Raw genomic sequence first — 26,833 nt, forward strand, 5'->3', positions numbered from 1 at the left:
GAGAGAGAGAGAGAGAGAGAAAGAGTTCGACACGCGACGTATCCCACCGCCTCGACCAGCCTTGTATCGATGAGCATGCCGGTAGAACCAATCAACGTGCGACGTAGGATGGCCGTCGGTGAAACAGCCACGCCCATCGACTCGCGAGATTGGCAGTTGCGTTTATCCGAGTCGTGCGCTACCGTGAGCTTAGTGGCCGGGCGAACGACTGTGGTGGGGAGATCCACGGCCGAATGCAACTCGGCACGACTTCGGGATAACCGAAGCCCTCGAGCTCGAGCCTTTCGTGCGCGGCACACTCCCAAAACTATCGTTCGTGGGGAAGGATCGACGCTGCCGTGTACTTCCTACGTGCTTCTCCCTCGTGCTTCTCGGACATTTCTTTATTTCTCTCTCTCTCTCTCATTCTCTCTCTTTCTGTCTGTCTCTCTCTCTCTCTCTCATTCTCTCTTTCTCCTCCTCCTTCTCCTCACTCTCTTTCCTTTTCGCATACGTTTCCTAAGTAAATCATTTATTTCCTTTACTTCTTCATAACGTAATTCCTGTTATCATCGACGGAGCAGAAAACTACGAATTTCAAGGATGCGTCGGATAACGTGACTCGTTCATTCGTTCGTTCGTTCGTTCGTCCGTCTGTCCGTCCGTCCGTTCGTCCGTCCGTCCGTTCGTTCGTTCGTTCGTTCGTTCGTTCGTTCGTTCGCTCGCTCGCCTTCCTCCTCTTCTTCTTTTCGTATACGACCTTGTGCGATACAATCAACAAAAAACGACGTCATATTAGATACGTATGTATATCGTGGATTACCTGTTACCCTCGGAAACGTGAAACAAGTGCTATATCATATTGGACCAAGCCGAAAATTATCTGCTCCGAGTGAATATGATCAAATCGGTAGTGCAGTGACTTCCGTTTGTTATTATTTGTTGTTTGTTGTTGTTGCATTAACTTCTGTATAATAAAACGTTTGAGACGTTAGTCTCAACCAACGGCAACAAAATTGAGCTGGACTTACATCAACGTGCCGCCGGCCACTATATGAGGTGAGTTTAATTCAATGTATTTCGTTAAGTATAGATATATCATTCTCTATGTTTATCTCCGTGTTCAATTTTATCGTCGTAACACGTGTTTTGCTTCGTATTTTTGACCTTCCGATCGTCTTCTTCATCTCGTGTTGTTTTCTTTCTTTTCTTTCTCTCTCTCTCTCTCTCTCTCTCTCTCTCTCTCTCCCTTTCTTTTCTTTCCTTTTGTCTTTCTTTTCTCGATATGATTCATTACATATAAAATAAGTAAGTACATTTGAAGCGCAATAACAGAAGAAATGTTTGTTTACATGTTATGTAGTTGACATTGCGTAGCAAATAAAAACAGTAAACGCGATAAATACTTAGCGTTGATCTTTCACCTAAGAATACAATTTGTCGAATATCTATTACACGCGTTATTATTTACGATTATTACTATTACGATTATTACTTTGTCCACGTTTCAAGATCAAACACGTATGATCCTTCTTCTATCGATTGCTATGGTTCATTTACGTTAAAAAAAAAAAAAAGAAAGAAAGAAGAGAGAAACAAAAAGAAAAGAAAAAGATAATTTTACAATAGAGTAAAGAAAAAAAAAGGAAGAGAAAAAATTAGGAAAAATGAAAAGAACACAAGGAGAACGCGTCTAGTGGAATGAATATTTATAATCTCTAAGGAGTAGAATATTTACCAACTCATTTTGTCCGAAACAATTACTATGGAAGCGACGGTAAAAGAGTCAAGACCGCGTGTTCGCGCATAATTCGATCGTAAAAACGTTCGAACGAATGAAAAATATAATATCGTTCTTTTCGTACGGATTATTGTTTCAAATCATCGTGCTTATCCTATTTAGACGTTTAATGCCGTTTGCTTGATAATGCGAAAGTTCTATGAAGCGAATACATACAAATTAAATATTCAAATCGGTGAAAGTTAAACAAGCAAATGATGTTAAATCGAGCGGACGATACCAAATCCGTACTTACTTAGTTACATACTTACAAACTTGCTTACTTATGTAAATAAACGAGCGTAAATAAACGAGAAAGTAAAAGAAAGAAAAAAATAATCGGATCGCACGAATCGCTTCACGTGGCGGGCCGTGAAAAATGTGCGAATCGAATCACGATTTCTCTCTCTCTCTCTCTCTCTTTCTCTCCCTCTATCACTCTATCTCTCTTTCTCCTTCGAATGGAGCCACTCCAGTCGAAATCATTCGAATCGTTTGGTAGATATCCGCTGTGCCGTGGCAAAACATTCAATTAGCGCTTCCTAATGCCCCCCTAGAGCGCTTCTTGACAACAACCATTACTTCCAGCATCTTCTCGGCGACAAACCAAACGCAACCCTCCTATTCTCTCTTTCTTTCTCTAGTCATCGAATTCTCCCTTTCGACGAGAGTACCTACCAAAGCTCGAACCCACCCGGATCCCACCTCACCCCATCCCACCCTACCTTACCCCAAAACCGCCCGCCACCCTCCTCCTGCGCCCACGTTAACCGACGTATCTATTAATCCTCGTTGAATGACACTCGAGGGTGGCTCTCACCGAGGGTGATTTTAACCCTACAAAATCGTAACTACAGCCCTGGGCTCCTCCTGGAGCTTCCTCCTCCTCCTACGACCACTACACCTTTTTCTTCTCTTTTTAATGAATACTCAAGGAGAGATTCGTGTGGTAATTGTGTTAGTAAAAAAGAGACAGAGAAAGAGAGAGAGAGAGAGAGAGAGAGAGAAATAGATATAAATATGATGTGGTTGAGAAGATAGAAAAGGAACGACAGTCGACTCTCTTCTCGGCAAACCCTTCGCTTTAGGGGTGACATTTAGGGTCCAAAGAGAGAGAAAGAGAGAGACGAAAAGGAGTTTGACATCATCCACTCGCGATCTCGCTAACGCGTGCAATCTTGAATATACTCAGATTGTTTGATGGCTTTGATACGAGGAAAGGATAAGATTTAGTCGTTCCCTAATCGAGAAAGGAAACGAATAAGGAATTAGCCATTGATTTATGAAGATAATCTATGTAGGTATTATTTTGTTCGTTTCTTTAGAAATCTTTTTTCTTCTTTTCTTTCTTTCTTTTTTTTTTTTCTTATCCGATTATTGGAAGGATTAGCAGGAATGTAATAAAAAATATTACAGGGTGCTTGGAGAATTTACTGTAAGATCAAAGATAAAATTTTAAATGTAAATGGATAGCTACTTAGATATTTATTTACCATTAATATTCCCCCTGTCATTTCGAAGACAAAACTGTATGTAATATTTATTTGAACGTAGATTTCTACGAGCATGAAAAAAGAAACGAAAGAAATAGAAATTATAATGTCAAAGGTTCGAAGAAATAATATTCGAAAGCTATCCGATAATCAACAACTTGTAATCGTAATGGCCGTGACGTCGTAACCCGTTTCATCGCCCTTACTAATTAGTGTCTCGCGTTTAATTACAGAGCCGGCGGCAACATGTGCGATGGCTCGTTCACGGACAGCCTACGAGGTATGCAGGGTATGCCCGGTACATCTCCACCGGGTGCCACAGGGGTCGGTCCCATGGGGGTTGCCCTTGGTAGCCCTCTTGGCCCTGCAGCCGTCAAGAAGGCACAGGTCGAACACATAAAACGACCCATGAATGCTTTCATGGTTTGGTCCCGACTTCAGCGACGGAAGATAGCTCAGGAAAATCCGAAGATGCACAATAGTGAAATTTCCAAAAGGCTTGGTGAGAATTTAATTCTTTGTTTTTATCACACGAAAATTAACATATATACTTTTTTGTTCTTCCGTTTTCTTTTTTTCTTGTAATGTACGTATTAATGCAAGTACGTAATATATCTATTTGGTGAAGTTTTCTTTTTGTAAATTGTAAATTATCGTGTCGCTTAAGAAACTTTACATTGTGCAAATATATATACATATCCATATACGTTGAATCGATATCGATCTTATAAATCTGTATATATGATAACGATATTAAATTTAATATCATTAAGTTAATACATATCTCGACGGAAATATTGGAAAATATCATTCGTGAGAAGGACTTATCCGTGTAATATTTTATCGATAACCAATGGAAACGGAAGTACATTTATAACATATAATTCGTTTGATAGATCGAAAAATTGATCGTTACAAATTTGGCAACTCAACGAACATTTATCGACAGGAGACTCTGCTATCTTTGTGAAAGAAACGTTCTCTTTATTCTTTCGAATTCATTTTTAATCGGTCGTCCTTGCTGCGTTGCTGTATTTTATTCCTATCACAATTAATTCCACGAATCATCTTATCGATGCATCTTACAGGCATTTCATTAATTATTCTTTTGAAAGGATGTATACGTAAGAAGATCGTAGTGTAAGAAATCGTTAAGCACGTTAAGGGTGAAAAAAGTTACTATGGTTTTTTATTTATCTTTCTTTCTTTTTTTCTTTCTTTTTTTGTTAATGTGCGACGATAGACAAGAAAACGAGATGAACTAACAAAAACGTAACTGTAATCTTTTAATAGTTAGAGCGAGCTGGCGGGACAGTTAGGGAGGGTGTGGCGTTCGCGCGCTCGCTCGCACGTTTTCGAACAAATGCCGGGCGGAAGTAGGGCAAGGTGCGAGTGCTACGGAAAAATAATTAAAAGGATCTCGGCGTAGGTAGGTGTATATCTCGCGAGTCGACTCTTCTAAGGGAAAATAGTTGCTTTCTTTCTATTTTTTTGTTGTTGTTGTTTTCCTTTCTCTTTTTTTCTTTGTATTTTTTGTTGTTGTTATTGTTTTTTTCGTCTTTCTCTTTTTCGTTTTATTTTTTGTTTTGTTGTTTTTTCTTCCCCTCCCTCATTTTTTCTCTTCCTCCTTTCCTTTCTTTTTCCCCTGTCGACGTTCTGTGTTTCCGCGCGTAATTCCGGCGCCCTCGAGCGCCGACGTTAGGTATTTCCAGTTAGGTAGGTACTTTTGAAAAAGCGCGAACTTTTACAACGTTAAAACGCTTTTTTTTCCTGCTCTTTTTTTATTTTTCTTTTCCTCCTACGCTTGTTACGACGAGAAGCAAAACAACGACAACAAAAGGGACAAAAAGAAAAGAAAGGAAGAAGAAAAGAGAAGGGAAAAAAGAAAAGGAGGAAGGACAATAAAAAATAGTAAGAAAAACAACGTAGGTAGTAGTGTCTACTTACTACTTACTTGTCACGTTCAACATGCAATGCGAAGTTCGCGATTAATGCAATACAATTTGTTCGTCAAAATTTCGACATATACATACATACGTACATACATATATATGTATGTATGTACATACGTATCTAAATACAAAAATCTTGGACAATTTTATATGCAAATTTACGTCGCACGGAATCGATTTAACCACATTTACATCCTATATCTATCTAAGAAAAATTCAATAGAAAATAGAGAGAAAGAAAGAGAATGAGATAGACAGACAGATAGATAGATAAACGGATAGAAAGATAGAAAGAGAGATAGATACGTAGAAAGAGAGAGAAAGAAGGAGAGAGTAAGTAAAACGATGGAAAAGGAGGATCCTGAGTAAGAAGGGGTGAGTCTTGTACGGCATAGGAGAGGGTAAAAGATGGGCGAGAACGAAGGTATTCCGGCTGGTATTTCCGTTAAATACCGAGTATTCGACAAAGGGATCTTCCCGCAGCACCCCTCGAGCGCTTCTTTATCCGTCATTTTCTTCCTCGCCTCCTCCACTTCTCTCTCTCTCTCTCTCTCTCTCTCTCTCTCTCTCTTTCTATCTCTCTCTAACCCCCGTTTTTCGCTCCCTCGACGACGACGAATAAGGGAAGTGCCTCCTCCTCGCTAAATATGATGCGCGCACGCTCGAACCTCCTGCCTTTCCTCCTCCTCTTCCTCCTCTTCTTTCTCTCCCTACTCCATCTTTACCCCTTCTCTCCCTCTCTCTTTCTCTCTCTCTCTATCTCTCTCTCTCTCTCTCTTTCTTTCTTTCTCTTTTTCTATCCTTCTTCGTTGCCTCCCTCTCACACTCTTTGTCGACGCGACACTCTTTTCGTCGCTCTTTTACCGCCGTATACCTGGCACACCGTGTATAGTTATACGTTGATATGTACGGAAAAGCTGAGTGAAAGAGAGAGAGAGAGAGAGAGAGAGAGAGAGAGAGAGAGAGAGAGAGAGAGGATGGTTTTTCGTTAGACGACGATGTATAGCTAGCTGTCGCGACTCTGTACTCCCCTTGTCGGAACATTCGTAAATTTCATTTTTCTCTTTCCATCTTTCTCTAGCTTTCCTTTCGTCTCTTTTTTCTTTTTCTATTTCTTTCTCGACATATTTGGTACTACTCCTTGTACCTCTTCTCTCTCTCTCTCTCTCTCTCTCTCTCTCTCTCTCTCTCTCTCTCTCTTTCTGTTTCTGTCTCTTTTTCTTCTTTCCTCGATACACGTAGAATTTCTCGAACATAGATAGGTACGTGGAATTCCACGAACGCTCCTTTCAATAATTTCATAAAAGTTTTGATTTTTTAGAAAAATAGAAAAAGAAATAATATTCGTAGTACGTTATTAGCGAAGAAAATTTGATGTGAAAAAAAGAAAGAAGATAGATTTTATATATTTTAATACTCTTACAAAAAAGCTTTTGTAATTTCCATTTGATGAGATATATCTTTGATTGTAGTATTTAATTAAACACGTCAATGTCTTCTATTCTTGGGTGAAGTATAATTAATTTTAGCGAACGATCAGACGGACATTGGATTTGCTATTAAGATGTTACGTATATATATATATATACATACATATATATATATGTATGTATATATGTATATATATATATATATATATATATATGTATGTATATAACTAGTCACGAACGTAAAGTGAATACAAACCGCAGATTTGTAGAGAAGGTCGAAAGAAGAATTATCTCTTACTAAGCATTTATGTTCTTCACTCGCGTAACGTCTTAGGCACGATTTTATTGCGTCGATTAGAAGATGACGATACAAGTCTTTGAAGGATTCAAAGTATTTCTCCATTTTCATGGAGAACGAACGAACGAGGTAAAAGCCAATAGGGAAAATGAAGAGAAACACAGATGGAAAAGTGACGAGAAAAGGAACATAAATTCGTAACGAAATGGTCCATTGGGAAACGAAATGGTCGAAGCTAATCTCCTTATTGGACTTTGATGTAGTCGGTGTGTAATATACGTATACTTTGCAAGTTTGGGAAAAGGCTTTATCATGATTACAGTGATAGGTATTGCATTAGATGAAGTTCGTTTGAAATAGATAGATACATAAATATATATATATATATATATATACAAAACATATACGCATACATATATAGTAATAAACTCTTTAATCTTATAACCGTAAACTTTTATGTTAATCTTATAACTGTAAACTTTTATATTAATTAATCAATTCGATATAAAAATTGTTTGCATATATTAAACAAGTTTCGATTAACAATGTGATACCATTGTAATTGCTGATTTAGAGATATACGCAATAAATTCATGTATAAGTAGATTTTAAAGGAGGCTTACTTAGGTATCATACGATATAAGATTCTCGTTGATATTCGTGAGATCCGATTGAAAAAGGAGAAAGAGAAAGAAAAAAGAAAAGAGAGAGAGAGAGAGAGAGAGAGAGAAAAGAAAATTAAAAAAGAAAAAAAAGGGAATACGCGAGCGAGTAAAGTTCTTCTTTACAGGCCAACACTATCCAAGATTCTTTAGAGACTTTCTCATACGTCTTTGCATCGATCGACGTAATTCCCATTCTTCTCGTCTATCTGAGAATACTCCCTCTTTCTCCCCACCCTCTCTCTCTCTCTCTCTCTCTTACCCTTTCTGCCTTTCTTTTTTTCTTTCTTCCTTTCTTTCTTTTCCCTCTCTTCATTTTTGTCGGCCATCGTCTAAAATACCCCCAATGCATTGTCGTCTCTAAGCTAAGCGTATGCACGCGCGCGCACGAGCAAGTAACTTTACAAAGAGCGAGAGAGTGCGAGAAAGGAATAGAGAAAGGGAGAGGGAGGGAGGGAGGGAGAGAGAGAGAAAGAGAGAGAGAGAGGATCAGAGGGAGGGAAGGGGGAGTTGATAGGGTAGTGTGGTACGGTGTGGTGGATGAAGGAGAGAGCGGGGTAAGAAGAGGACGAGCAGCAACGGCGCGTAGAGAAGGTGCACCGTGCGTAAAAAACATGCGAGGGGGTTGGAGGAGAAGAGCGTGTCGCCTGGAAGGAGATAGAAAAGCTCTGCTTGTAGAAGGGAGGCAAGAAGAAGAGACTCGAGGAGAGTTACGTGCAGAAGCTTTCATCGTAATGAAGTATTTCTGTCGCTTGCTGAAACCTCTCTCTCTCTCTCTCTCTCTCTCTCTCTCTCTCTCTCTCTTTCTTTCTCTCACTCACTCACTCATTCAGTCAGTCACTCACTCACTCATTCGCTTGCTCACTCGCTTGCTCGCTCGCTTGCTCACTCGCTCGCTCTTAAGTCGGAGTTTCGGTTCTTTCGTCGTTCACATCGAAGAGAAACGAATCGCGTGCCGGTTTGTGTCGTTGGATACTCAACGGAGAATAAGGGAGGAAAGCTGTTGAAGAACAGGGGAAGAGGGAGAGGGATGAGAGGAGAGAAGGATGAGGAGAAGGAAAAGGAGGATGGATGTTTCTCCTTTTCGCGTCCACGACGATCCTATTTAGCCTTTCGCGTGTCCTGACGTGTCCTTAGGGACCACGTACATTTTCCGCGTATTAAACCCGGTCCCTCGTCTCTCTCTTTCTCTCTCTTTCTCTCTCTCTCTCTCTCTTTCTCTCTATTTTTCTCGTTTCCATTCGTTCGTTTAGACGCGTTACCGCGTTTATTCCGCAGAGAAATCTTTGCGTTGTTAGGTGGCTATCATCGTCATCGTCACCATCGTCGTTCGTCGTCATCATCGTCGCTTTTTCGTATCTAACTCTTTATTAAATGTAGAAAGAATTCTTATCTTATCGAATGAACGTCTTTTTTTTCTAGGTACTTACGTATCTATATATTGTTCTATGTGATTTAATTAAAATCTTTATTGTATAGATACGAATAAGTACATAGATATTACTAATAGATTAGATATGATTACTTCATTTTATTGTGTCGGGATTATCGATATTTTATTTTATTTTTATCATATATATGTGTCTGTGCACTTGTGTGTGTGTGTGTGTGTGTGTGTGTGTGTGTGTGTGTTGATGATTTATGAGTAACATTGTAGATAACTCGTTAACGAGGTAATTAACAATTTTTTTAATCACGAGATACGTAGCTCGATCGCGTTTAGATCAGTCATAAGACTCTACCTCTTTTTTATTCTCTCTCTCTCTCTCTCTCTCTCTCTCTCTCTCTCTCTCTCTCTCTCTCTCTCTCTCTCTCTCTTGAAATTCGCGAGGAAAACAATTCGCGGAGGATCCCGACACCGTGCGAATCCTATAGAATCGCGAAAGAACAATGCGAGCCGTCGCGACAAAGGCGACGTATACAAAACGCGTAGAAAACGTACGGCTAAGCGCCTTTCCTCTTTCGCTCGCGTGATTAAAAAAACAAAAAGGGAAAGGGGAAGGGGGAGAAAAAATGATCGTTCCGGAGCGCTCTTCCCCGCTTCTCATCTCATTTTCTCTTATCCTTTTCTTTCTATCTTTCTTACTTTCTCAAAACGATCTTTCAAAAGTCTCCATCGCCATTTTTCTTTTTCCATGGACATCATAATGTTTAACATAACGATGAAATACGTGCTCTCATCGTATGTATATAATATAAAGAATAAAATATAATAATATAATCGTTCGCTAAAAATTTATATATTATTGAGAAATCAAGAATCAATTAAAATTCTTTTGTCCGTTTATTCTTTATCTTCTTTTTTTTCTATTTTTTTCCTCTTTCTCTTTCTATTCTTTTTTTTTTTTTTTTTTTTTCGTTAACTGTTACTCACGTTTAGTTATCGGTATAGCCGATAGCTATTAATTAAGGAGGACCTTGAAGTCGTAACGGTGATCAATGATGTAATCACGGAAGCTACGAAGATCGTCGAATGATTATCGATTTAATCGACCATTAATAATGATAGAAAATAATATATAACGTTCATTCAAAAATAAAATAAGATATCACGGAATTTTAGATAGGTCGAAACGTAGATAGTTGGCTACATAGATCCAAGGATGTTTCATAATTCCAATTGTATTTCATTAAAAATATATAAATCATATCTTGGGCTTTGGTTGCCCTCGAGGCTTTTCTCGTTAATTGGTACGATGCAGCTTCCGTAACGGAAATAACGGCCTCATTGTAATGCGTCGTAAGAAAGGGGAAACGCCGCTAACAAAGTATGGAGAATGAGAAAGAAGTGGGAAGAGGGAGGAGGAGCAGGAGTAGGAGGAAATGGTGGAGATGAAGGAAGAAGAGAAGGGAGGAGCTTTGAAAAAGGGAAACGCAAGGAAGCACGAAGGCATACAATTTATTCTTATTGTGTGTCTTATTTAGCATCTCGTTTCGCCATTATTTTCAATTTTCCTTCTTCGAGTCGCGGCCCATTCTCTCGTCGTAACGTCTTAATTGAGCGTTCCCAAGTGCAAATATCAAAAGGTGTTAATAAATACGGGATATTATTAATGAGGGACATAAAGATGCTACACGACTTTTCTACACGACAAAAAATAAAAACAAAGAGAAAGGTGAAAAAGAAAGAAAGAAAGAAAGGAAGCAAGAAACAAATGTTGAGAATCGGGCAAGTAGAAAAAGAGAGAGAAAGAGAAAGAGAGAGAGAAAGACTCTTTTCGCACATACGACGAACGACGGGAAGCATAGGAAACGTTTTCCAATTTCCACGTTTCATCGGCACGGACAGCTCGTCGACGTAGAACGAGAACGTTCTGTTCGATCGATTCGTGCTCCTTTCTAGCTCGTGTCGTTACTCGCGGTACAACGGATGGTTAAATCTTTTTTTTATACGACTGAATGGAATCTCTCTCTTTCTTTCTCTCTCTCTCTCTCCCTCTATATATATATATATATGTATTTTTTTTTTTCTTTACAAAGATAAGTATGTATAATAAATAACTATGAAAGAGGTCGACTTGAAATATTTCGTCGTAAGATTCCAAATTAACGTTTACGATCGCGTACTTTTTCGTCATACTTCTTCTTTTTTTTTTTTTTTTTTTGAGAAAAACAACAACAACAAAAATAGAAAGAAAGAAAGAAAGAAAGGAAGGAAGGAAGAAAGAAAACAAAAAAAAGAAACTTCATCTCCTCGTTCAGTCGACGTTCGTGAAAAGGAATGTACCTAGGATTCTTCTCTCTCATCGGCGAATTACTTTCCTCTCGAAACCAGCAGCAGCTTTTTCCCCGCTTTGACAATGAAAACAGAAAGGAAAGAGAAAGAGAGAGAGAGAGAGAGAGAGAGAGAGAGAGAGAGAGAAAGAGAGAGAGAGAGAGGGTAAAAGAGAAGTTAGGTACCTATTAGTGGTAGTAGTCGGTCTGTCGGCATGGCCGCGTTATCCTCTGGAAGGTCTCCATTCCCTTCTTTCCCTTTCTCTGGCAGCCTTTCCACCCCCGTCCATTAATTAACAGGCTTTGTACTTTTAAACGATGTTAAATAAACGCCATTGTCCGTCGGCGAAAGGACTGAAAAGCAAGCGCCATTGTGCTTTAAGCTCGTCGTCGTCGTCGTCGTCGTCGTCGCCGTCGTCGTCGTCGTCATCGTCGTCGTCGTAGTCGTAGTCGTTTCGAAAACGACGAAGAGAAGAAACAAGAGAGAAAGAGAAAGAAAGAAAAAGAGAGAGAGAAAGAGAGAGAAAGTATACCCTACTACTAACACCATCAATGCTACTACTGCTTTGCTATTGCTATTGCTGCTATTGCTACTGCTACTGCTGCTGCTGCTACTGCTGCTGCTGCTGCTGCTGCTACTGCTACTACTGCTGCTGCTGCTGCTGCTGCTGCTGCTGCTGCTGCTGCTGGGAAGCCTTTGTTCTAAACAAATACACCAAGCCACCCCCTCGCTCACCCTCTACCTACCCGTCACTCTTGACTACCCTCTAACTCTACCCACCTAGTTCGTCGCTCTACCACCTGCCTTTCTAACGAGAAAACGCGTATCGATTGGATAAAGCATAATACTATTATAAATAGAGGAAGTAAACTTGACATTTCGCTTTGACTTTCCTCTTACTTTCCTCATCGACTATACACTCCGTCACTTTCGATGAATTTTGGAAGAAACATGACGATTGATCGTAGCGTTGATGTGTAACATAGGTATGCATTATTCGTCATGAACGATCGGAATAAAGAATTTTTCTTTTTATCCCCTCTCCCCCACCCTTCTCTCTCTCTCTCTCTCTCTCTCTCTCTCTCTCTCTGTTTCTCTTTTCCTCTTTTTACGTAGGTACCATTCTTTCCGATTCATTGTAAGTCACCACGTATTCGTATTGTTTAGCTCTATGTGCTTCGATATAGGTTTGTAGAAAGCAACTCTCTTCCCATTGTCATAGCCTACTGCTAGCAAACTACTAGGAGAGAGAAAGATAGACAGAGAAAGAGTAAAAAGGTCTCGCGAACAACGTGCATCCATTCTCTCTGTTTCCCTTTTTCTTTCTCTTTCTCTTTTGCTCTCGTTTCTTCCACTCTTCCTCGCACGAAGAATTTCCACACGCGTGTAGTAGGTTAGTTTCTCTGTGTCCTCCGTATCGAAAACTTTTATCCTCCATTCGCTCCCCTCTTTTTCGTTTTTCCATCCTTCTTTCCTTCCTTCCTCGATACCTCAGAGTTCTCTATCGCCATCGTCGCCGTCGCCATCATCGTCTTCGTCGTTGTCGTCGTCGTCGTCGTCGTCGTCGTCGTCGTCGTCGTTGTTGTTACTGTTGCTGATGTTGTATCCTTGAGATATAGAGCTACCGTAGACTATGGATATTATGATCGTACGTTTTCTGAATGCTTTTTCTTCAGACACACTTGCAGATACATTTCAGTGATGTCTTCTTTATTTTTTCTTACAAAGAAATACTTTTCAAAGACGACAAGTATTATTGTGAAATATAAAGGGACGATGAAATGTCGTATCAATACGTATTAATTATGAATAAGTAGATAAAGTTATATAAATAAAATATTCAATCCATCGAGCATATTAAGATTGATAAAAAAAAAGATTCCGTATCTATCTTATATACCTGTTAATTGAACTTCAAATTAAAATTCACATAAAATATGATTTTGATGCGTCCTTGCTTTGAAGAATTTTGTGCGTCAAGCGTGTAATTAGATTGATAGAGATAGATAGATAGATAGATAGATAGAGAAGGAGAGAGAAAGAGAGAGAGACAGAGAGACGAAGAGACAGAGAGGCAGAGACAGAAAGAGAGAGAGAGAGAGAGACAGAGTGTTCTGTCTAAAATTTTTCAGAAAGTATGAAAATAATGTTATCGTTGTCAATGAATCTCAACTTTTGTATACATAATATTGGCACTGACTTCGAAACTGACAGGTATATATATATATATATATATATACACACACATATCACACACACATATATACGTAGATAGAAAGCGTTTCGCAGGATACCCAGGGTTTCGTTCTCTCTTTGTTCTCGATGCCGGCGGCGCACCAACAACAAGTGGTAATTAATTCCCAGTGAAACAATTCTCGTCGGTGGCGAGAGAGAAAGCTTCGCGACACGATGACGCTCGAGGGTCGTAAAAGCGTTTCGCTATGCGAGCACAGCAAGCTTCGCTTTCGTGTTAGCGATTCTCTTTGCACATCTCTGTCTCTCTCTCTCTGTCTCTCTCTTTCTCTCTTTCTCTTTCTCCCTCTTTCTTCATTTATCTCGAGAAATAACATGACTCCAGTATCCTTATCTTTTAAAATGTGTTATCTAATAGGACCAATAAAATTTAATCCACGAATTAAATCAGTTTCTATAATAATCCTCTCAATCTGTTCCCTTTTGTATTTAAAGAATTTTGGAATTTTAATAGATTCGAATTCGTCTTCGATAGATTTTAATTATTCGATACAATCTGTCTCTCAAAGAGAACAGGAATATTGTTGTTTAATTAGATGGGAGGAAAAAAATAGAGGAAGAATAAAGGAACATTTTTTTTCCTGATATATTTAGTTTTCCTTTCCGTTTTATTCTTTTCTTTTTTTTTCTTTTTTTTTTTTTTTTTTGAAAAGGCTCGTCGACATGACCACATTTTAAACTTTGATTCGCATGTTCAGCAGTCTACCATGGAATGAAAACAGAGAGAAATATAGAAAATGGGATCAGTGGAGAAGAGCCGGTGGTGGTGAGGGTGGAAAAGAGACGGCGCATGAGAGTAGAGGGGAAGGGGTAGTGCGGTTGGAGGTAAAAATCGTGGGATGCAGCGCAGTCGATAATAATCGACGCGCCATTAAACAATGCACAACATCCGCACGTCGATCAATTCAATCATAACGCTCGTGTCCACCAGTCTCGACTAGGACACCGACAGCATCGCGATGCAAGCGACGCTTCAACCACGAACAAATGTAGTACATCCACCAATGGCCTTTGTATTCATTGATCCAAAGCGTTATTCGTGTAACTATAACAGTGGGAGGTTTACAAAGTGCGTGTTGTTGTCATCGTCATCATTCTCTCTCTCTCTCTCTCTGTTTCTCTGTTCCTTTTCCTTTTCATCACAATTTTCGAACAGTTTCAAACAGTGTTCTCATTAGAACCATAATCCATCCAACGCGTTGTTTTTCTCTATTTCTTTTTGTTTTTCAAAAAGCTTTTCATTAAGAAATTTCAAACTGTTTCATTGGATTTTCTTCGTTTGATTTACAGGTGCAGAATGGAAGTTGTTAACCGAAGACGAAAAGCGGCCATTTATCGATCAGGCTAAAAGGCTGCGAGCGCAACACATGAAGGAATATCCTGATTACAAATACAGACCTAGAAGAAAACCTAAAACATTACGCAAAGAGGGATATCCTTATAGCATTCCTTATCCAAGTGTTCCGATGGATGCTCTTCGAGCCGGTAATAGATATGTTTTAACAAACCCGTATGTATCTAATTAGTTAGATATGTCATATAATCGAGGGATTTCTAAATCTTTTTTTTTTCTTTTTCTTTTTCTTTCAACATGTAAACCCTCAGAAAGTTTCTTAATAATTATAAAACCTACCATAATATAGCCAACTGTTTTGTCGGATCATCTGACACGAATAATATAAAAGTTTAGTCGTTCAGATAATACGATCATTAAACATTGCGAAAATCCTTGAATCGATTCTTGAATTGGAATCTGCCAAAGTGGTTCCGCGGTAACATATTTCGAAAATCGGTGATACAGATTATTACTACATACACACACACACACACACACACACACATAGGACGAATTATGGAATATAAAATTTTGTTTTGAATGAAATTCGAAAACTTAGGCGTTTTAATCAAGCGGAATAAAAGAATCGTTTCTCGTAGCCTTTGATATTCTTATCTTATCTCGGGTCTCCCGAGGGTTGGCATTTCGATCGTATTGTCATTTAGAAAGCACACACAGTGGTTTCAATGCCCCCGGGAAACACGCTCGGAAATCTCATAATGGCGGTTTCGAAAAGTCGTCTTCCCTTTTTTTTCCTTTTTCTCCTTCTCTTTTTCTTTCTCTTTCTTTTCCTTCTCTTCTTTTCCCTCGACTCCTTTTCTATTTCCTTTATTTTTTCTTTCGCTCGCTTCCTCGAACGATCCGGTAATGGCTCCTTCATTGTCCCGATCTTCTGGCATCAAAGATGCGCACTTCCGTTTCTCTTCGCGTCGCGACTAAGCGATGCAACCGTCGACGAACGTTCAGACGTCGTGACAAATATCGCGAGTTCGTCGTCTACACTTGCGTAAACACATATATAAGACGAAGCATTTGCGTTTCTCTCAAGCGAAGAAAATGAACATTTTTCATCTCTATTTCTATCTCTATCTTTATCTTTCTCTCTTTCTCTATCTCTCTCTATCTGTCTATCTATTTATTTATCCATCTACCTACCTATCTATCTATGTATCTATTTACTCTCTCTGTTTTTGCTTCTCTTAATTATTTTTTATACGTATATTTTTCTTCTCTTCTTTTCTTTTCTTTTTTTTTTTTTTTTAAATTATTCTTTTTCTTTTCTTCTTTTCTCCTCCCAAAGTCAAATCCTTCGGTATAGAAATAGAAATATGAAATCGGATTAATGAAATTATCAAAGGGTATAAAATTTCGAAGAGACGAGCCTATTTCGTACGTTCCAATAAACGTCGATCAATTCAATTATCTATTTATCGAATAAAATTTCTAAAGATAGTCCTCATTCGAGTCGAATAAGACGGCGGATCGGTCGAATCGATCGTATGTACTTAGTTATATGCAATATTCCACTTGTTTCGATAATAACACGAAGGCTGCACTTTACCTGCTTCGTAATGCTTCCAATTACTTCGAAACGATTGCAACATTGTCTCGTTTCTTTTGCGAAACATATGCGGAATGAAAAGCGAAGAATGATAAAGAAAGAAACTCTGTTAATATTTAACTCGATGGCAATCGTTTTGAAAAAGGAAGATTTTCTTCTTCTTCCTTCTCTACTTCTACTTCTTCTTCTTCTTCTTCTTCTTCCTCTTCTTCTTCTTTCTTTTTGTTTCTCCTTCCTTTATTTTCTACTTCTTTCTTTAATCAACACGATAAACGATAACGTCACGAAATTAGATGGATAGTTGAATCGAAAGTCGTTCGATGTTTCACAAACGCAATTCGAGGCTGTTAAAAAACTTCAATGAGAAAAAAAGAAAGAGAAAAGGAAAAAGAAAAAGAAGAAGAAATAGAAATGTCATTGGTAAACAACGAAAAGAAGTCTGCCAAGGAAAACAACGTTAGGTATATACGAGAATAATCCTCTTGTTGTCGATCGGTTTCGTTCATTCACGATTTCACCCTCCTGCGGGACGATACGGCCGCATATTATTCGCGGAACAGCCGAAGAAAATTATTAATTCCGGCAATGGCGATGGGGGACTTTTAAGGCTGGAATTTATCCCCAAACCGCCCACGCGACTTCCACAGGCAAAAGGGTGATCGGTAATCCTCGATTTATCGGTCGTAGCCTTCCACCTTCGGTTCTCTCTTTCCTTCTACTCATTTTCTCTTCTCTCTCTTTCTGTTTCCCGAGAAATTCGTTCTCCTCCTCTTTCTCCATCTTCTTCTTCTTCTTCTTCTTCTTCTTCTTATTTTTTCAGTAGGTACAGTGCAAACGGTGCCACGCGTGTGGAGAGATGCGCGTGGGTGGTTGGGATAAATTATCGGCTTAAGTTGAAATTTCTGAGATGTTCTTTCTGCTCCCAGGGGGAAGGGGGAAGAGACTTAACCCTCTCGTCTTACGAGAAACATACACGCATACACGTACACTAATGCACTTAGGCACGCATACACATATATATGTGTGTGTATGTATATATATATATATATATATATATATATATATATATATACACTTTCTATATCACGTAGATTCACTACTTATTTACTTCCCCGCTCTAACGAAAGAAAAGCGTCGCTTCGAATCGACGATAATTGCCGTAGTTTAGCATTTTATCGCGTCTTAAGCCATATTTGTTGTTCCCTGTATCGAGGAAGCCGATACGGAAGACTTGATGCTGACTATGTACTACTGGATCTAAATACTAAAGTTTACTTCAAAGGGACGAGGATCAGGGTTTACCGCCAAACTCCGCCCCCTCCGACCCTACCTCTCTTACCTCTCTCCTATCTCTTCCCCATCGGAGAGTTCACTATAAAAAGCGACCTAATGGGAAGCAGTACGATAAACGCAAACGCGAAATATGCCGCCTCCTCCTGGTAATGCTGTTAGACATTTTTTCTTTTCTTTCTTTCTTTTTATATTCGACATCGAACGACAACGGTGGTCCCTTCATATATAACGTAATTATTTTAATTATTTGTATTATTATCAAAAGCGAATATGACTTGTACGACTGATGAAAGAAACAAAAAGTATAAAATTATACTTCGGTACGTTTTAACTTACGAGAGAAAAGAAAAAAATGAAAGAAAGGACAACGTGAAACCATGTGAACTTTTACTTTGATCGATTAATTGATTATTCCTTTTCTTTTTCTTTAATTTTATCAACAGCTGATTTTATTAGTCTGAAAAAAAAAGAAAAACCCGTAAATCTTTGAACAAAAAGTTTTACGTCGAACTTCGTTCGTCCCCAGGCTTTTGCGTAAGTTAACTTCGTTCACCGGACATTCGCACGGAACTTGAGACAATTCGATAAATAACGCGTTCACTGCGACATGTTTATGCGTTCGCGTGGCTACAACCAATGAATCGTCTCACGACTCCGGAACGAGTCGCGCACAAATAGGGCCCTTACGCGCCGAAGGGAATTATTCGACGATTTATTCCCCCTTGCCCTTTCTTCGCGTACTTCTCTCTTCTACGGGACCCTCCGACTTACCCATTCGCATTGCCACCACCACCATTACCATCACCATTACCATCACCATCACCAACATCACCAACACCACCAACACCATCATCGGCCCTTCTTGATATCATTAAGGAAAGCATGATGAGTGGCGCTTTGTCGCGTAAATTATAATTCCCTTCCTTGGCAGATTTATATTATCCGCTAGTCCTTCTTATATAGTAACTTGTTTTCTACTTTTTTCTTGTTTCTTTTTTTTTCTTTTTGAAAATTAATCATTCTTTGCTTTCTCTCAATTCATGATTGTCCAATCAACAATGTTGTAATTAAATGACTTTGATATATTTGTAATTCCTTTTTTTTCTCTGTTAATGTTTTTCTTTCGGCATTCTGAAGACACGAACAATTTTGTCGTTTTTTCTTTCTACGTTCAATATGTTTTTTCTTTGGGATTCTTTTTTTTTTTTTAAGATTATTTGCGACTGCAGATTTTTTGTCAATATTTGAACTATCGATATACAGCCGATATATAGATAAAAATTATTTTACGTGCCTCTCTGTCTCTCTTTCTTTATCTTTCTCTCTCGTCGAACACTTTTTTGTAGGGATTACTTTCTAAATTTTTATATTCTTTATCATTTTAATACGTATTAAATAAATAGATAATAGATTACAAAAACTCAAATACATAGAAACTTACGTAATCAAGCAAAAGAAAAGGGTAATAACCGAGAAGGAGAGAAGGTGTACAGAATGAAAACAATAGAGAATACTAAGAGAATGTCAAACAAATCTGTGCAAAGCAATAGGGGATCGTCGAAGCGTATTACACGCCCGATTCATCGAACATCTGTTCGTTCTGATCTAACCTACAATCTAACCTAGGGTAAACCAACACCGAAAAAAATAAATCGAATCGATCAAGATCGATGGGATTTATTTGACGATTAGAGAATTGTGTTACTAAGAGAAAATAATAATCGTTGGAACATTTATGTTTCCTTTTTTATTTATTTTTGTTTTCTTTTCTTCGATTCGTCATGCTTATCGAACATTTGAGATCTTCGAAAAATTCATCATTCTTTGTTATTTGGTCATCGGCAAGTATTTTTCAAAATATACGAGTTATCATAAGTCGTCGTATTCGAGGTAACGTGAAACCTTCGTTCCGGCGATCACTCGATTATCGATCGAGAAGATCATAAATCTAAGAACTCAATGCCAATCATCGTTCTTCTTTCTTTTTTTTTCTTAGGATTTTCTTCCGTATAGACTCCGGCCATTTAAACGAGCTATGAACGACGTCTTCTCATTGCTTCGTCGATTCTCGGACAATGAAGCGCTTCTCCCTCTCTTTCTCTCTCTGTCTCTCTCATATTCTCGTTTGTTCGACAGAAATGATCGATATGCTGTATACTATGTGTCACTTGTAATGTTCCCTTGTAAAACATCATTTTAACGATCATACCCATTGATCTTGAAATTATTTTGCAAATAAAATAAAAATAAACGAAACGAGAAAAGTCAATGTATCGTGTTATAGGAATTAATTGTAAATTGTTACGATTATTGTTATAGGAATGGCTGGTAGCATGGGACAAGCTGGTATGGGACCATATTATGGGCCTGCAGCGGCTTACGGTTCACTTTCCGCAGCCAGTATGGCCGCTGCGGCTGCAGCGGCTGCTCAGCAATCGGCAGCAGCAATGTCTGCTGGTCTCGCTGCACCTGCACAAGTGAGTTCTCGCGTACCTAATTAATTTTTATCCATACGGTATTCGATTTCTTTCTCTCTCTCTCTCTTTTTTTTTTTTTAATAATAAAATACCGTGCAAACACGATTACGACGAATTAAATTAAATATTTGACTCTACGTGAATGTAGACGAAACATGTATCAGGAAGTTAAGAATTGGCCATTGATCTTACCGTATTTATAAATGTTTACTACGTTTTGACGTTTGGAGAAAAAAAGAAAAAAAGAAAAAGAAAAACATAGAAAGCGAGGGACATATTTCCACAATAGGTCTGAGTCGAAAGAACGATATCTTTCGATTCTTAGACCTTCGATGGGATACAAAAGTAGGGACAATTAGTGAATGGAAGCGATTCAGCGGGAGTGACATCGGCAAGTCGATTTGTCGTGATCCCTCTATAAGGGTGCACGACATTCGCACAAACACCTATTATCGCGATACCCACGAAAAGAAGAAGACCACCCACTAGCTCTCTTCTCCCCTATCCCGTGCAGGAAAATATTGGGATAGCATTTTTACGACTAACGATTCGTTTTGATATCGTCGAACGTTTTGTAAGAGTACATATAGAGAATAAGACTGTAGGATACGTCTATATAAAAAAAAAAAAAAAAGAAAAGGAACAAAGAAATTTAATATTTACGAAATGAGAAACGAATTATTAGAAAGGAAGAAAAATTATCTTACAAAATCGTTCGGTTCAATTCTGTATTAAAACGAACTACGTCCATAGAAATGTTATTCCAACAAATCCGTTTGTACTAATCGCATTAATAAATGTAAGGAAACATAAACGAAGTGTCGGGTTAAGGAATGAAAGAGACGACAAACGACTCCTTCGTTTTATATCGTAGACGAGGATAAGCGGAGAGAATCGTGTCGCGGTACTAATTGGCGATGAGGGAGACGGTAAGAAAGAAAAAGAAAGGAGAAAAAAGAAATAAAGAAATAAAGAAAGGACAGAGGAGAAAGAGAGATCGACGTCGTGGAATCGCTCGTTTAATCCAAGGCGACGTAAAGATTATTACTGAATAGGAACTTTTCATTGGATCGTCTAACGCGGAATAGAAAAAAGAAAAAAGACAAAAAAATACGACAACGACAAAAAATCAATAAAAAAAAAAAAAAAAAAAGAAAAGAAAGAAAGAAAGAAAGAAAAAAGACAAAAAAGAAAGGTACGAAGATTTGCATAGGCTTGGTAACGATGGTAATGCCAGGTGGATGGATAGAATGAAGGTACGGATAGATGAAAAAAGACTGATGGGTATCTAGGAAAGTGAGGACGAGTAGGAAGAGGAAACGACGACGATGGAGGAGGTGGAGGTGGTGATGGTGGTGGAGAAGGAGGAGAACGAGGAGGAGCAGAGTGTAGGTACGCTTCATTCGCGCGGTAACAAAGAGGCCCCAGGGTGGCTTCGCAAACAGAAACCGGAGACCGTGGTCTGTGTATGAATTTCCGCAGCTGGCTACGGGAGACAAACAGATAGCTAGTTATTTCTGCATTCAACGGCTGAATGGCCGACGCGTCTGGAACGACGCTATGCCGCGATACAAGCGGCTATTATTGGCGAAGCGCGTCGAGCACGTTCGAAGAATTCCAAGGCGACTGCTATCATCGTTCCTTCTTGGCATCCTTCTCCTTTTCTTCTTCTTCTTCGTCTTCTTCTTCTTCATCGTTCGAACCCGAGGAGATGGAGGTGTGGAAGTGGAAGTGGAGGTGGAGGAGAATGGGGAGGAGGACGAAGTTTTCTTTATTTTCCTTTTTTTTTTTTTTTCCTTTCTCTTATTTCTCGGCAAAGAAGGAAGACTTAATTATCTTGCGTCGTCGCCATCGCTCTTCGTCCAGCACGTTGTCGCCTTTAAAAAATTAGACAATGACGTTCTACCGTACTCCTCTGTTTTCATTCAGAAAAGCACCATTATTCTTGGACCGTCGTCGTACACGGAGAAATGGAAACGCATGGGGTCGAATGATAAAGAGTATTTCGATAGACGAATAGACAGAAAAAAAAGAGACAGAGAGACAGAGAGAGAGAGAGAGAGAGAGAGAGAGAGAGAGAGAGAGAGAGAGAGAGAAAAGAGAAATAAAAAATTGTAATTAAATCTTAACGTAAGATAAAAAAATCTATCGAATTTTTAACAGGCTGTTGAAGAACTCTTATTACATTTTTGGAAAGAATCATTCCAAAGTAGAAACAGCAACGGTAGCGTCTCTTAACGTTCTCGTAGCTCGGATTTCGAGCTGCGGAACCGAGGTGTAATCAATTGGACGTAGGGGGAGAGGTGAGAGCAGCGCGAACCGAGACTAAGACTGCATGTAAATCATCCGGACAAAGCCGCTTAACGATCCGACAAAGGGAATCCTCCGCGATCCTTCGTCCACGAATTATAGAATCGGGAATACGCACACTCGTTTCCTCTTTTTTCGTCTCCTTCCTCTGGCAGTCGGTCGTTGGAACGATTCAATGAGAGAGAAAGAGAAAGAGAGATAAATGGATAGATAGATAGTTAGATAAAGAGAGAGAGAGAGAGAGAGAAAGAGAGAGAGAGAGAGAGAGAGAGGACCGTTTTTGTCGCAAAGAAGCCACGCCGACGACTATCGTTAGAAAATTTATAGCCATCGGCGAGTTTGTCCTCGCTAAGGATAAACCAATTCTTTTGAAATCCTATTTCTCTCTTTCTGATTTCTCAAAGAATTTTATAGACGATGTCTATGAAAGAAAAAAGAAAGAACAAATAAAAAATGAATGTATAATATATTTGCCTTTTGTATTGGCGACTGTAATAATAAGGATATATTTAAGAAAAACATTGGGGAAAAAAATGATTGTTTGCTTTCAGGTTGTCAGTTCCATGGATGCTATGAAGTACTCGATGGAGGCTGACAAGTACCGTGCCGCTTACATGCCACCTAGCACTTTGGCGATGAGCATGTATTCGGATCCAAAGTATCTCGATTCAAGTCCAAAATCTTACCTCGATCGTAGCTACTTGGATTCGGCGAAAGCTTATTTCGAACAATCGAAGCTTTATATGGACCAGAAACCATCGATATCCGATTACAATCGGCCAAGTTACGAGCCGAATAAACTTTATGAGGAATCAAGTCCTGGTAGCGTAACCGGTGGTGGTGGTGGTGGTGGTGGTGGTAGTGGTGCTGGTGGTCCTACAAGGTCACCAGCCGCCGAATCTCCAGACATTAACAAACAACATGAGAGAACGGAGCAAGGATCATCCAGTGGTAGCTCGACATCTACGTCATCAGCAGCGAGTCCAGGTGCCAGTTTACCAACTTATTATCCTGGTCCAGTTCAAGCCAGCGGACTTTTGGGACCTCAGATGGGCCAATACAGTGGCTATCAAACCGCACCAGCTCCAGGAAACGAATCATTCCGACGTCCACTCACTGTAATCTTCTGACCCGATAGAGCCTAGCTCTGATCCATCTTCGAAGAGCAATCCTCCTGAATACAACGAGTAATAGCTCGCATCAGGGTAATATGGTCCACGAAAATATCACGTTGATCATACGACTTCCGCCACGTGTCCTCAGATTTTGTTCTTTTTTCCTTTTTCTTTTTCTTTTTTTTTTTCCTTTTTTTTTTGTTTTCATCTTGAATCTTCGTACGATTTTCTTTCGTACATTTTCTTTTCTTTTCTCTTTTCTCCTTTTCTATCCTCTTCTCGTTCTTCTTGTTCTTGTTCCTTTTGTTTTTTATTTCTTCGTTTTTCTTTTCTTTTATTTTTCTTTTTTTTTTTTTCTTTCTCATTAATTACTTCTATTTTGTTTTCCCCGATTAATTTATTGCAAGACATATTGTTAAGATTTTATTTTACACGATCGCGTATTACGCTTCAAATTGTTTGCACATCAAGAATTTGTTGGGAAAAAATTTGCATTTTTCTTTTTAGCCAACAGGACTCGTGGTCAGAAAGTTTAAACAAAGAAAAAAATTAAAAAGAAAAAAAAAGAAAAAATACAAACAAATAAAAAACAAAAAACGAACCAACGAATCGCTGTCGTTTCTGTATTTATTTAAAGGAGATAGAGGATCTTTGGGTAATACCGATACCCAAATTCGCCGTCTGACGAAGATGGGAAAGAAAAAGAAAAAAAAAAAGAAAAAGAAAACGAAGGAAAATAGGAATAAAACGATGTGTGACTTTCACGAAGATGAATATATATATAAGTGAAAACAAAGATCCGATTATATTTAACGACAGATTATAAAGATTTGTAAATAGTCCCTCCTGTAAATAGTGTAGCAAAGAGTAACTTTCTCACGTCAGTACGACGACGCTCGGAAATTTCACTCTTTTTCCTTCGATTGGGTCTCATTCGCCTTTTCGTCCATGTACTTTCATCGAAGGATTACAAATCTTGAATTTCATATTGAAGGTATAGCTACACGCATATTTGAGCCTTAGAACGAGCATTGTTGTTGTTATTATTATTATTTTTTTTTTTTTTTTAATTTTTTCCCCCTTTTTTTTTTTTAATTTCTTCTTTCGTTTTCCTTTAACTAACTCGTAGAAATTCAAAATTTCGTTGGAATGAAGTTCTTGTTATGTCAAAAAAAAAAAAAAAAGATAAATAAATAAATGAATGTTAGTTTCTCTTCCATTAAATAGTGATTATAATTGAAGGCGTATCCGAATTAGAATTAATTCCGTTCGTTCAATTCCGCGTATTCCTCGTCCAAAAATTATGAATCTTAGAAAGGTGGGATATAAGAACGCACGGATAAAAAGTTTGGAAAGTTAGGCGAAATCATGTTGACCCTTTAACTCCTTCCCGCTGTACGATGTGTAACCTTTATATTTGTATCGTTACGATAAATCATAAACTTTATCGATTATTCGAGTATTACATTACGAGCGGCAGAAATAATCTATAAATATTGTACTGTAAGTAAGAAAGTAAAAATAAAGGTTAAGTATTATCCTTCCAACTAGACAGATGGTCTAAATAGCTCTTGATATCATACGATTTCCTGCATACAGTTTTATCTATCATCGATCTCATAGAAGGACGCTAACGAGCAAGAGTAAGTAGTAAATAAAATTTCTTTACCGAACGTTAATTTCTTTTATCGCGGACTGAGTATAGAAAAAAAGAAAGAAATAATGACCTCGATTAATTTTTAAATTAAACCTCATTGAAAATATCCTCAATTAACGTTTCAATTTCGCCAACGATTAAGTTCTCTTCGAGTTCGTACGGAATTCAAACGTTCAATAGGAATACGAAAATCCAAGATTAATATTCGTCGCGAAAGAGGAAGCTTCTATTATTTTTTTTTTCTTTTCTTTTCTAATATACACCTTTTCTCCTGTTGTACCTTGCCCGATCTCCTCCTTCTCGCTACTGCTGGGCTTAGAAGACAATCGAATAAGGGTGTGTGCTATCCGTCAAAATAACTCGCGCTCGACTCGCTCCGATGCACAATACCCATCGAAATCCGACACGCACTTTGTGAACAGGATACATCGGTGCATGAGAAAAGAAAAGTACGAAAAGGAAGAAAAAAAAGAAAGAAAGAAAGAAAGAAAGAAAGGAATAAAGAATGAAAGAAAGAAATTTTCCGAGGCACACTGGGTATTGTCGAAGAGAAGAAAAAGCTTAAGAACTGTGACACGGAGGGGTAACACAGCTGCCAAAGAGACATTTGGATATTCGAACGGTTCGATTCTTCGCACCTTCGAATTCACGCGAAGAAAGCACCTGTGTGCACAGTGATTTCGTTCGGGATGAACTCATTTTTCTTTATTCCATCCTCTACTTCTTCTTCTTCGTCATTTTGTTTCTTAAGAATCGACTTTGATCGTAGCGTTGGCGTTTACGAGGAACTAATTTATTATCATTCCACGTGCGACGTAACTCGTGCGACCATTAAAAAGAAAGATTTGGACGGGTGAAGATCAACGAACGAGAGGAAGAGAAAGAAAGAAAGAAAGAAAGAAAGAAAGAAAGAAAGAGAAAGAGAGAGAGAGAGAGAGAGAGAGAGAAGACTTCAATGACGGTGGACTTTCGTTACGGAAAAGACCTAACGAGCAGTTAGATGATGAAGAAGAAAAGAAAAAGATATATAGAAAGAGAGCGAGAGCGGAAAAAAAAAGTGGAGGAGGAAGGCCTGTCCGTCTGTCTCTTTTCGTACCGATAAAGGAAGGCACACGGTAGCGCCTTCGAGTCGTACGATAATAAGGCGCCCGGTTCTCTCTCTCTCTTTCTCTCTCTCTCTTACGCGCTCGCGAGAACGGTGATTACCGACTTATGCACGCCTCTCGGCACGACAAACTGACAATTTTCACCGTCATTATCCTCTCGAGAGGCACGCCATTGTTTCTGATCTCTGAAGGGCCATTATGCTGTCGAGCGGTGAGCAAGTGTGTGCGAGAGTTGGAGAGAGTGAGAGAGAGAGAGAGAGAGAGAGAGAGAGAGAGAGAGGGAGAGAGTACACGTCTCAGGAAAGGAGGCGAGAAGGGTGCCGGAGGCTTCGGAACAACCCCAACTGCTACCTCAGAGAAGTCCTAAAGTCGGAAGGCCGTTCCTACTGATGCCACGTTCCTTCCCTCTTCTCTCT

At 38.8% G+C, this 26,833-nt stretch overlaps 2 protein-coding genes across 5 annotated transcripts in view; one reads left to right on the forward strand and one right to left on the reverse strand.

The window, feature by feature from the left end:
• LOC122631954 (transcription factor Sox-19b-like) lies at positions 1 to 23,924 on the forward strand. Its single transcript, XM_043818219.1, has 5 exons — positions 1 to 1,038; positions 3,486 to 3,754; positions 14,853 to 15,047; positions 20,072 to 20,229; positions 23,091 to 23,924. Exons 1-5 carry the CDS (start codon positions 1,034 to 1,036, stop codon positions 23,667 to 23,669), a joined length of 1,206 nt encoding a protein of 401 aa, XP_043674154.1. The 5' UTR covers positions 1 to 1,033; the 3' UTR covers positions 23,670 to 23,924.
• Positions 1 to 26,833, reverse strand: part of LOC122631951 (peroxisome biogenesis protein 1) — a 115,987-nt gene that overhangs the window by 4,956 nt on the left and 84,198 nt on the right. The gene's annotated exons all lie outside the window — the stretch shown is intronic.

Source organism: Vespula pensylvanica, chromosome 9 (assembly GCF_014466175.1).
Source record: "Vespula pensylvanica isolate Volc-1 chromosome 9, ASM1446617v1, whole genome shotgun sequence".
Taxonomy (NCBI): domain Eukaryota; kingdom Metazoa; phylum Arthropoda; class Insecta; order Hymenoptera; family Vespidae; genus Vespula; species Vespula pensylvanica.